Genomic DNA, 12,989 nt, shown 5'->3' with positions numbered 1-12,989 from the left:
CACTTGACCCGATTCGGCGCGGAGCTTTAGAACCTCAATTCTTTACGCAGAGAACGCTTTGAAAATGAGTAAGAAAAATAGTGAGATGGACGGAATCGGCATTGTCGCGATCACAATGCAGCCGGGTAATTGACTGCGGAGCAATTTTGTAATTGTATGCAAATCCGGGAAGCTTGAAATTATTCAATTCAGCTGCACAAAGTCTCTCTCTAGGCTTCGTTTCCATAATTATGTTAACAAGATAGACAAAGCTGCTCTAAACAATTTATTCGATCATTTCGTAGCGGACGATTAAACAATGTCGCAATTGTAAGACTTTATACGAATATTCAAGAAAAATGTATTTTCAATAAGTCATGTGTCAATTCGTTTAAAAATAGCGTAAAAGATTATTATGAACACTATTTTTCAAAATTTTTTTTCGATTTTTTAAATTTCAAGTTTTAATAAAATCAGTCATTGTATTTTATTTAATTAAATTTATAAATAAAAATAATTTATGCTTTAATCAACTTTAATAAAATATTTTAATAATGATTTTGCGATGAATATTACAAATTAATCTTAAAACATCAATATTATTTTTTTAAAGTAATTTTTTCATCATTTTTTGAATAATAAACGATTTCAGTTTTTCTGTGATAAAATAATATTGTAAAGCCTCATAAATGCTTATCTACATTTATCAGATTTTATTGTCTTTTAAGTAATTAAGTTTTTGTGCCATTAACGATTTGCTACATAACTCTGGGATAAAAAATTTCACGTCCTTGATTTCGCGTTTTCGTGCTGTATAAACGTTAAATACATTCCAAAACAGATAATTTAATACATTATAGATTTATTACTATTTTACCTAATAATATTTGCAAATAATACAATTTCCAGGGACAATTAATCAAGGTTCACAATAAAACCGAGCCGCGACGCAAAAAAAACTGTCCTTTATAAATCGCGAGTAAACAAATGGAAATTCCGAAAACTTGGACACCGGCATGCTCGAACGCGGAATTAATATGTTTTCCTGGAAAGCCACTCATCGCGTTTGCACTCTACCAATTAAATATCATACAGCCATTCGTTGAAAATGGAACCAGATAATGGATACAGTGTCGCAGGTCGATACCGCGCAATCAGGACACAGCGCAGTATTCTCTCTCTCTCTCTCTCTCTCTCTCTCCCGCTTACAGCTTACATAACTAATATTCTGTTACAATGGAATACGCGCGTATATTCGTTCGCGCGTCTCTCGGCACAGAGAGCCGTCGATTTTGAGTCATGTCTAAAAATATCAATTTAGATGGATGCATTTGGTTGTTTATGCGCGAGGTTGTCGAAGATCTCTTCTCGGTCGCCATACGGTTTCGTCGTGATTCGATAGATCACGGCAGGCATCAATGCGATACCCAGTACGAGAATCTAGGAAATTTACTGCCAATTACTTTTTGCCTTGTGTACGGATATCTCATTCCCCCGTGACTACCTGCCAGACTACGTTGGAAACTGGCTGGATGAGGAAAGGGAACGGCGAACGAAGGAGGAAAGAGAGAAACCGAGAGCAAAGGAAAAGCTCGATGAGACGACGATGTAAACGCTTAACCGGCTAGACTATATTCGGCCGCTAAATATGCACTTAAGCTTTCTTCGCATCGGCGCGGCGCGTCGCGCTGCAGAAATAAAGAACTCGATCGACACGTGTGTGCGGGCTATATAAATGCAGCATGGAAAAATCTCGAATGATTTGAATATTACATTGAGCTGAAGTATTCCTGATCGTTAAAAAGTAGAATTATCTTCTATTTATGCGCACATTTTCTATTTTTGAAATATTGGATATTTAAATAACTAAAAAAAAAGGAGAGAGAAAGAGAGAGAGAATGAAACTAACTTGTTTATTCTCATAAACCAGAACTCATAACATAAACACAAAACATAAAAACCAGAACTCATAGCAAATAAAAACTGAAAAGAAAATTTTGCTATTCATATATGTTTGCTGAAAATTACTTTTAAAAAATCCATAACTCGGATTATACACGAAGAGAGATATTTATTACGTGTATCGTGAATTCTGAATATTCTGTATAAATGTAAACACGCAGATGCTCGTGAAACGATATATCGCTGAGAAGATTATTATAATCTACCGCAAGCCATTCATATCGCATTTAGCGAAATGGCGAAATCTCGACTCGAACAATGACGTAACGATCGTTCCTGAACTTCTCACGGTTTCGTCGAGATTTCTCCTGATTCGCGACATGTGCGAAAGGTATCGATTAAATCGCCAGAACACTGGGAGGTACATTAGGTTTCATTTGGTACTTTCGCGAAACGCTTGATTTTACGTTTAGAGTCATTACGCAAATGCAATTTCTTCGCGCTTTACGATAGATTGCGGAAAAATTTCGCAACAGCATCGTCATTCGAAACACATACACTTCTAATCTTTACTCGTCATTGGTTTCAATTTTGCAGATTAAAAAACAATAAAGAACAAAAAATAAAATATAATATCAATACTGAAATATAAAACTGTAGAAACACTAACAATATTGATTAAGATTGTTATTAGTGTAAAGATATGTAATATCACTAATAATAATAATCTATATTATTAACTCGCAATTATTTTTTATTTATTAATATACCAATATTAAAAATTATTAATTATTAATTTTATATAATATAAATATTATTAATAAATTATAAGTTTAATTAATAATAAATTATTAATTATAAATTTAATATATACATGTATTATTATATATGAACTACATTATACAAAATATGAATTATTAAAATTGTACACCAATATGTATATGCATAATAAATTCTAATATTTATTTCATACTCACTATATCTTGTATCTGCATTTCATTACGGCTCGATTCTGAGGCGCATAATCGTACAGCTCATCGAGCGAAGTATTTTGTACATAACGCGGAAGGTTCACCGACGAATTTCGTGAGAAAGCGCCGCGAGGAGAGAATGTTGCCGAGACTCATTAAGGCCGTTTTAGAGCGGGTGACGATACCGAAGCGGGAGAGAGCAGCTCGATAAGAGCGTACGTGTCAAGGCTGAATAAACATTAATTCAACTGTACAATGCGCCGCGCGACGCGACGTCAGGCGAGAAAGAAAAAAGAATAGAGAACAAATCGCGCTTTATCGCGTTTTAACCGCGCACAAACAGACGTCTAATTGTTAGAAATCGGCGCCGAGCTTCACTCTCTTTTTCTACAAAAGCACCGATGTATGATTTAGCCAATTCTGCGAGTATATAGCGGGCCATCGATTGGCGCTGAATCGCGTATATGTGTAATGTATAGACGACGCGTACAAAGAAAGAAGATACAGGTGTTAGATATACCTGGGATCGATAGCAATGTAAATGTTTTATGGCTACAATTATAAAGGTGCAGCATCTTCATGTGTTGTGTATATCTCTATCGCGTTATCTTCAAGTAAAGCGAAATATAAAATTTAAAATATGATAAGAGCAATTTAAAAACGCGCGTTGGCGCAACGTTCGCGAGAAAGTTTGAAAAGTTATAATTTGCCTTTTTTTCTTAATTTAATTCATTACACAACGTGTATATACGTTTGCAATTTATATATCGAAGGCGTTACGGGCGGCGGGCGGCTTGGGCGAAATTTATTCATTTAAATCGTCCAGCAAGCACGGTACATGTATGTAGCACATAACTACGGAATTAGATCTTATATTATTTATCGGCGATTCGGCGCTAGCGATAATGCAGCTTGGGAACTTTCACAGATAACGGGGCGCACGGTCATAATTCATGGTAGATATAGAAGAATTAAGTCAACATGCGATCGCCCTCTTTTTATATTGCTACCGTGGTTTTTGTCTCTCTCTTTCTTTTTTTTTTTTTTTTACTTTTTACTTTTTACTTTTTTGTTTCGGCCGATTGAAACGAGCAATATAATCGCGCGGACGTACACACACACACACACACACACACACACACTCGCGTATAGATGTGCAGTCTGATCAGCAAGTAAGCCGTACACGTACGGGACAATAATTTGTTATTGATCGATAAGACAGGATATCGTAAATAAAAAGTATCGCAGGGCACAGCGTCCGCCGGGAAAGCAAAAATCGTCGTAGTCAATTGTATAATACAAACGTGACGAATAAGAGAATCTGAATAACTTACAATACTCTCTCGTGAATTAATTGTAAGTCGTTATAAAATACCGTTAAATATTCGCTCGCGATAAATCATATAACGGGGATGTTGAGATATATTCTTGAATTAACTGTAGAATGCAATTTGATAAATGTAGGTAAAAAGCGTATGGATTTTACTGCGCAATAAAATGAGTATTACTTTTGAAATAAGATATTTTATGAAACGTATAAGCGCGCTAATGCAGGTACGTATAGCAAACGAATCGGAAAAAGGAAGGTAGAATGGTAAGTAATATGGAGCGAAATGTAAAAAGATTTAACGAGAAATGTAGAAGGAATTATATTACGATTATATAACCGTGGAATATCAATGCGCGGGACAGAAATGGAAGGTGACATTCTCATCTCGGCGAGGCAGCCTATCGATCGGCGGTATAGGAAAGAAAATATATATGTTAATTGTCTCATTAAGAAAAAAAAAAGAAAAAATATGAAGGAAACAATCTGATACAACGTTAATGACGAATTATTATTCAACCCGGTGCTGCATTTACGATATGATTCGCACCGACGTAAATATTATCGAGGCACCGATAGAATCGGATATGTGTACAAAGCAATAAATAATGGAAATAATAATTCTCTAATAACAGCGCGGCGGACTTTAAATAGCAATGACGCGTCCGTGTAATTGCGAGAACGATCATAGCGAGCTAACGTGACTAATGATTCAAAGTGGAAAAGCATTCGGTACCTTTATCTCCGTAATGACAAAATTTCTACGACGACACGGCCCGAATCTAGATTAAATCGCCCGTTAGCAAATGACCGATGTTCATACGTGCTTTCACGATTATTCATCTAGCGCTGCAATTGTATCGCAGTAAAATTCATAGGCGCCGCCCGTTATGTTTGCGGCGGTAATCACGATAACTGGCGCTCGCGAATGTTGGCGTTACATCCGCGAAACTAACTAAACAGCGAATTATTTCAACGCACGAGTGGAGTCGATTAAAAAAAAAAAAAAAAAAAAAAAAAGAAGATAGAAAGGAAAAACACGATACGCGTGATAACGCGCTTATTATTACAGAAGGACATTTATGTAAACCACTATACATAAATATTTGTAGAGCCGAGAGCAAAGTGCCTCGCATTTATCACAAACGCATTTATCGACACACAGATTTTTTACATTGTGATATTCAGCATTTAATTTGTACTCTTTTTTCCCCGATATGTATTTATAAATATTATAAAAAAGTTACTCGCGTGATATCTTCGCGTTTAAATAATATTAGTCCGGTAAATATTATTTACGATTAACCTTCGCGATTCTATTTGATGTTGAGATTATTATTAGCTACACGAGCAAGTTCTTTTTCTTTTAAATATTAATTAATGGTGTGTTGGGGTTGCAAGCTATTTAATTATTTACCTCGGGAAAAAGTCACGGTACAATATAAGTCGCGCCTACGTTGAATTGATTTCATAACTTTCTTGCTTAGAATCGCGGTCAGCCAGACTTTCTGGCGTGACTGTACCCCCTCCCGACTAATTTTACCGATTAGAATTTTAGCATGATGTACAGTCCGCGGCAGAATTTCCGAGTGTGTTAGCGGCTTCCTCGCCTGGTAGTTTTCCCCCGCTATGCAGTGCCACGCGGCACAATATCTAATCGCACGTATTCATTAACTCTATTACATTGAAACGACGTCACAGCGATCGCGGTTCGGCGCGCGCGCGCGGGGGAGGGAGGGGGGACACGGGGGGGAGAAGCTTTAATTTTAATACGATTTCGCGGGATGACGATGACGATCGCAAAATCGTGATGCACCGCGTAATCAAATAAAACTAGCTCTCCGCATAATTCGTCAACGATGTTTGGAATTTTTCGATGATGATACGCGCGAGTGAATCATCGCGCGCTCGTCGCGTCTTGTTTCGCGCCGGCGCACGTTATCACGCGACTGAATAAAAGATTCTTATCGCCCGCTCCTTATTTTGACGAGAATCTAGCGTGTGCTCCAAGAGTCTAAAAGGAGTAATCTGAGCTTTACACCGATTAAACGGTTTAGAGAGGGAAGGGGGGGGGGAGGGAGATACAACCTTGACGCCGCCGGTCGAGGCGACAATTTGACGAAGAGCACGATACGGCTTACCAAAAATTTCGCGTTTATACATCAGACTGAAATTGCATCAGACGTGACAAACGCGCCAGATATTCCCGTCGAATATTATACAAACGACAATATGCAATTTCATATTGCGATAAACGATTCCTAATCTTCGGTTAATTAACCGGTGTGTCGACAGACGAATCCGTCAGCACTCTCTCTTTCTCGATCTCGCATAATGCAATTCAGGCTTCGTGAGCTCTACGAAGCTACAAAAGTAAATTTCATTAAGGCAGCAGTGGGTACTTCCGTTTAATGTCGTTAGCTAAGAGAAATGGAAAATAAAAGAGGTCGAAAAAGAGACGAGGCGGGTCAAGTCGACTTCGAGGATTTAGATTAACGGCTTTAATATTTACAGACATTGACGCGGTGCTACGATGAAAAGGCTGGAGAGATAAGCGAGAGGACGGGGTAGGGAGAGAGAGTGGGGTAGAGCAAGGCAGATTCTATGGATGGATAATGGGTGGCACAAAAAGATCAATAAATGCACGCACGTCCGCGCGAGCTATAAATTCGAATAAATACGCCGGTGAAACTTTTTCCATCAACGTGATTAATTTTGTTTTTATTCTATTCGCTCCCAGAGTTATTCTATATTTCAATCAAAAAGTAGCAGCTTCGTAATTACACACACATATATATAAATATAATATATTATAATAAATATAAAACATATTATAATATTTTAATTATTATATATACATCATATATATATATATATATATATATATATTTAAAATATATATATAATTTATATATATATATATATATATATAATATATTTATGTATATATTTGTGTGTGTATGTGTGTGTGTGTGTGTGTGTGTGTGTGTGTGTGTGTGTGTGTGTGTGTGTGTGTGTGTGTGTGTGTGTGTGTGTGTGTGTGTGTGTGTGTGTGTGTGTGTGTGTGTGTGTGTGTGTGTGTGTGTGTGTGTGTGTGTGTGTGTGTGTGTGTGTGTGTGTGTGTGTGTTGTGTGTGTGTGTGTGTGTGTGTGTGTGTGTGTGTGTGTGTGTGTGTGTGTGTGTGTGTGTGTGTGTGTGTGTGTGTGTGTGTGTGTGTGTGTGTGTGTGTGTGTGTGTGTGTGTGTGTGTGTGTGTGTGTGTGTGTGTGTGTGTGTGTGTGTGTGTGTGTGTGTGTGTGTGTGTGTGTGTTTGTGTGTGTGTGTGTGTGTGTGTGTGTACACACATGTATGTATGTATGTATGTATATCTGTAGTTCAAGGTAGTAAGATCGTATATAAGATTCAATTTTGAAGAGAGAGAGAGAGAGAGAAAAAAAAATACAACTCTTCGCGCATAAATTGTAATTAAATTCAAACAGCAAGCACCGTCTCGCAGAGCCGCGGTAATTTTGCGACGAACGATTGAAAATCGCTTCAAGTGCACAATGAAGGTACCTGCGCGCGGCCGCATTGCAAAGAAAACATTTTTCCACGACGAAAAAGAGCGAACCCCGTCCATCGTACAGTCCCCTTTTGTATACAGCGTACTTTTGACCGCTCGGCTATTGTCAGCACCTGGGGGCACCTGTCCTAGCCTCGGTCGGCTGAATTTGATTCGCCTTGTACAACTCGGCCTGCACACGCGCGTCGTTGTGCGCGTGCGCATATACACACACACACACACACACAAAACACGGAGAGAGACAGACGCGAGCGCGATCCCGATGATTTCACACAGAGATACAGGCGTGTAAACATGTCGGATATGCGACTCCACGTAACAGGCAACGTATGCACGCGCGATTACTGGATAAATTAATATAAAAAAGGATACTTGGAAAACAGCCGAGACAAAAAGAAACTCGTCTACGTGCTCCGCCTTCTCGCGCTAATAGGAACAACAGTTTCCGCATGCAGGTGCAAACACGCGCTGCGCGCGGGGGCGGGGAATGTATTTGTGGCGCGCGTGTGTCTCCTGATATATTATAATTACAAATTTAAGCGGGGAATTAGCAATTTTCTAGCTGCAACGGAATATTGCCGGCCGCCGCACCGCCGCGCCGCGCGCTGAATGCGTATAACATTTAATTATACATTATAATTGCGATTTATAGAAAAATATAGAAGCGAAGAAATATATATCATTCTCTGGCAAAACCAATAATAATTCATGAATAAATGGATAAATGCAAACGCGCTACATTTGCATTGTTTAAACAACGATAATATTAATAAAGATAACGATGTTTCGTCGCGATAATACGTAAGTGGGATTGCGGTTTAAAAAAAGGCCCGGGGAGAATTAAAATAAAAAAGTTACGCTTTTTCCGCGCGATTAGCGTAACGAGAATATTAAACTCGCGTTCAAAACGTCACGCTTAACGTACGTGACGTCCCCCTCCGGCTTACGTGCGATGAACCGTGTGATATTCCGAGAGTTATAATGTTGTGATATCACAGAGAGCTTAACGCTCGATACAATTTCGAAAACAGAAATCGACAGAGAGTCGCGATTAAAGTAGCGTTAGGTAACCTTGCGCGTAAATAAACCGCGAGAAAACGGCTCGGGCCGGCTTTATTACTCTCGAAGAGAATTGCCGCGTCATCGCGGCGAATTTCGAAACGCATTTTCTATCGCGAGCGGACCGATTGCGCGCGCGGACACAATCCTCGGCTCCGATCGTCCGGGAAAAAAAAAAAAAACACGACGTCGATCTTTATCGAGCGACGCAATAACGCCGGTGTCGCATTTGTCGCGCAACGTCGAAATGCAACGGTATGTACTAAAATTTAGTATTTTTCTTTTTTACCGCGCCGCGACTCTTTTCATACACATAGGAGGCATCGATCTTCGCCGCGCGCGCGCTCGCGCGCGCGAAAAACACAAAAGGCGACACGAGAGAATTCGCCAGTGCTATTATTTCCCCTATACGCGATACTTTTCCGATCCGCTTGCGAAACGGTGCATCTCGCGCTAGTAAATACGTGACATTATAAATGCAGCTGCGTGACCTTCTTCGCGACATTTTATTTCACGTATCTCGCAATCCTTTCGTGAGCTAAATGTAAAAATAATCGCGGAGAAGGTCGGGGGGCGGCGCACATATAAAATCCTACCGCGCGCGGTTTATCCGATTTTGTCGCGAAAAATTTATTTCGCACGGGGGCGGGGGAGGGGAGGGGGCGAGGAAAAGAAAGAGGGAGAGAGAGAATTCGAGCGAATTAGGCGCGGCGACGTAAATCACTCTCGCCATTGTTTTCGAATCGCGCGAAATTTTATTTCCGCGCGCGCGCACGCGGATTCGTTCGCAGCTCCGATCGCGCAAAACCGAGCGAAAGCAAGGACAACTTGAATCGCGCGGCGATCGTCTTCCACCTTGGAATTTGATTTCGTCGTAGAATTCGTTCGCGAGAGAGACGATTTCAGGCCGCGGCACCGGCTCCATTGTTCGCGCGAGTGAAACACACCGGGAGTGTAACCCACATCAGCGATGAATATAGAAATCGTTAAAAGGCAACGTGTATACCGGCGCGACGCGACGGTTACCTCACGATACACGATAATACACCCAGTCGTTTCGATATCTCGAGTGCAACTTAAAATACACACGCGCGCGCGCGCACACACACGCGTATTATTTCACATTTTCATATCTCATGTAACAGCAATTTAATTTAAATTTGCGTAGCGTACGCTATTCCGGTAACCCCCCTATTCTGGCAAGATTCCCAAAAATTTAATTCCCCGCGCTCTCGAAATAGATAAACAAGCGATAACGCAATTAAATATGCAGTACCGCCGACACGATAATTGCCGCGATTCCTCGTTTATCGATTTAATTCTCAAACGTATACTTTCAATTCGTCCGCTAGAACGCGAGCGATAGAGACGCGGAGGGAGGGGGGGGGGCACCAGGCGGCGAGGGCGAAAGGGCCGGGGGGCGAGGGAACGGAGAGACCTACAGGCCGGGAAGGGGGGGAGGGGACGAAAAGAGTTCGAGCAGAGCACACCACGCGCGCGGGGGAGAGCACGCCGAAAAAAACTGCACTCGCTAGAAAATCCTGTCACGCGCGCGCGCGCACACACACGCACGCGCGCACGAGGATGTATTTAATCCGTACAACGTATATTGTCAACGATTGCTTGGCGCGCGCGTATTGCAAGCAAATAGCCGGACCAACGATATTCCTCCGTAAAGTAAATAAACAAGCTTGCGCGCTCGGGCTCGGAAGAGGGAAACAATGTCGCGGAAAATAACACTTTCCTCGGGTCCGCGACCGATTTTCTCCACGGACTGTACGTGCCTTTTTCGACAAAGCAGTACGAAAACATTTCTTTTTTTCCCGCCCCCGTCGACGCCACTGCCGCCGCCATCGCCACCGACGACGACGACGACGACACGCGTGTAGCCGCGATTTTATTCCGCAAGATGATCTTAAAAGCAACCGGAATTGGGTAAGCGGGCCCAATTCCGCCGCACGCCACGGCACGCGAAAACGCAACCGATATTATTCCGTCCGCAATAACAACGTAACCGTCTATCGATTCTCGGACATATGACAGACAATGCCTCTCTCTCCGCTGCCTCTCTTTAGCTTTTGTTTTTCTGTCTCTCTTTTTTTTTTCTTCGCATTCTTTTTGATATCGCGCGTAGACATTTGTCACACGGGGGTGGACCGCGCGATATTACCATTCGCCATCCGGTGAAAGCTTGATTCGCGATGGGCGAAGAAGACGCGGGGAGAGGGGGGGGACCGAAAACAATGCAATTTCTCATTAAATAGTCGTTAGGACAATGCGAGTTGAGGTGGCTGCGTTAAATCGGGTTAAGGCACATCTATAAATACCTCACTAACTGAGAACGAGAGGGAACGAGATGGAGGAACGGTATGGAGTAGAGTCGGTGCGGGAGCGAGAGAGTGAGAGAGAGAGAGAGAGAGAGAGAGAGAGAGAGAGAGAGAGAGAGAGAGAGAGAAGCACGCCGCGCGAAGCGAGGTGGACGGAGATCGCGCAACGGCAAACGGAGAAAGATATACGAGAGGGGAAAGACGGAGCGCGCGAGGCAGAGCGAGCGAGCGAGCGAGAGAGAAAAGTACCGAGAGCGACGGAGAGAGGGAGTAAAAGGCAGAGTCGGCGAGAGACGCGCGAGCGCGAGATAAGGACGGAATCATAAACTTGACAGAGAGCATCGAAAACGAAACGGAGATGAACGGATAGACGATGACGGTTTAAAGAAGAACACAGAGAGAGAGAGAGAGAGAGAGAGAGAGAGAGAGAGAGAGAGAGAGAGAGAGAGAGAGAGAGAGAGAGAGAGAGAGAGAGAGAGAGAGAGAGAGAGAGAGGGAAGAAAGAGCGAGGCAAGCGCGCGCGAGGGTGGGGGGGGGGAGAAGACGAGAAGTAACCAGTCTATCTAATAGTATGGTACACATCGAAGATACATACAATGGTATTCGTTGCCAGATGTCTAACTACACGATCATCTCCCCACCACTATCGGCTACCCCTTTCCCCCCGGCTTACTCCCCCCCCTCCCTCGCCGCTCGTCACCACGCTGTCACTTCTGCATTACAGTCGAGCGAGTATTTGCCGAGGTAAATCTGACGGTTATGTGGGGGAGGGGAGGGGATGAGAGGGTGCGGGAGAACGAAGGAGCGAGCGCGGGGGGAGGGGGGCGAGAGCGCGGTGATTATAAAGGGAAAAAAAGGAGGAGAAACAGAAGAAAAAGGAGGAAAAAATAGAGAGAGAGAGAGAGAGAGAAAGACGAGAAAGAGAGGCCACAGAGAGGAGAGCGTTAAGCGCGAAATTTATTTGCGGCCACACACCGGCGTTAACGGCGCGGGACGGGGGGAGGGGGGAAAGGGACGTACGGGAAATGCGGTGCGTGTCTCTCGGTGTATATACCCGGCTCTTCCAACATTCGGGGGAGAAGGCCTTCTTCCTCACCTCTATCTTTTCCATTTCTTTGCCGCACGAGTGTCACACACTATTCCCACAGTCATCTAGGATCCCTTGGCGCACACACACACACTGACGGCACATAGCGCGCGGGCATATATACCTATATACGAATATATATGCATATACATATATATATATATATATACACATATATATATATATATATATATATATATATATCACGGACTATTCCACGAGAAACGCGGTGTGCGTGTATCGGAGCGATATAGGTTTGACGCGCTCGGACCAGCGACTCACGGTGCGGCGCACGCCGCTGTCCCATCAAGACTACTTTGTATTTACTCTAATTATGTGACGTCACGGATACACTGCTCGCCCCACCACCGCCAGGCGGCCGGCGGAGGCGGCCGAGCGCGGCCGGCGGCGCCCGAAGCCGCGGCGACGGCGCGCATGGCGCGCCGTCCGGTTCGCCGACCAGTCACCTGTCGTTTCGCCTCGCGTTCGTTCCTTCCCTGCACTGCTTTCTGCCGTGCGCGCGCGTCCACAACCGCGGCGCTCCGGAGCCCCTCGGTCCGGTCGTTCGCAGTCGCAGTCGTCGTCGTACAGCCACGCGCGTCGCGCACCGTCTCCGCGACTCCGCTCCGAGTCCTCCGAGAGCTGTCGCGTCGCGACGCGACGGCCAAACGCCAAACGCGCGGAAGAGCTGCGTGCGACTCTTCCGACGGCGAATCGAAGCGAGCCGACTACTACTCGGACGTTGCCGTTGCCGAGAGCTGTGCTGGTGCCGATGC

The 12,989-nt window shown here is 43.3% G+C and overlaps 1 protein-coding gene across 5 annotated transcripts in view; it reads right to left on the bottom strand.

The window, feature by feature from the left end:
* The window catches only part of LOC143895838 (uncharacterized), a 128,313-nt gene extending 115,793 nt beyond the window's left edge, over positions 1 to 12,520 (bottom strand). The window contains exons 1-2 of one of the 5 annotated variants that reach the window (XM_077403219.1): positions 12,425 to 12,520; positions 12,223 to 12,337 (exon numbers count right to left, since the gene is read on the bottom strand). In XM_077403219.1, coding sequence (XP_077259345.1) covers positions 12,223 to 12,237 — 15 coding nt within the window. In that variant the 5' untranslated portion in view covers positions 12,238 to 12,337; positions 12,425 to 12,520. Of the gene's footprint in view, positions 1 to 2,858; positions 3,058 to 7,733; positions 7,830 to 12,222; positions 12,338 to 12,424 lie in introns of those variants that run through there. The other 4 variants (XM_077403220.1, XM_077403221.1, XM_077403217.1 and 1 more) reach the window with 4 other exon arrangements.
* Positions 12,521 to 12,989: the final 469 nt, after the last annotated feature.

Source organism: Temnothorax americanus, unplaced genomic scaffold, assembly GCF_048541705.1.
Source record: "Temnothorax americanus isolate GAGA-0224 unplaced genomic scaffold, ASM4854170v1 Scaffold17, whole genome shotgun sequence".
NCBI lineage: Eukaryota > Metazoa > Arthropoda > Insecta > Hymenoptera > Formicidae > Temnothorax > Temnothorax americanus.
Note: the sequence above shows the minus strand (reverse complement) of the source record. Positions and strands in the feature narration are given on the sequence as shown.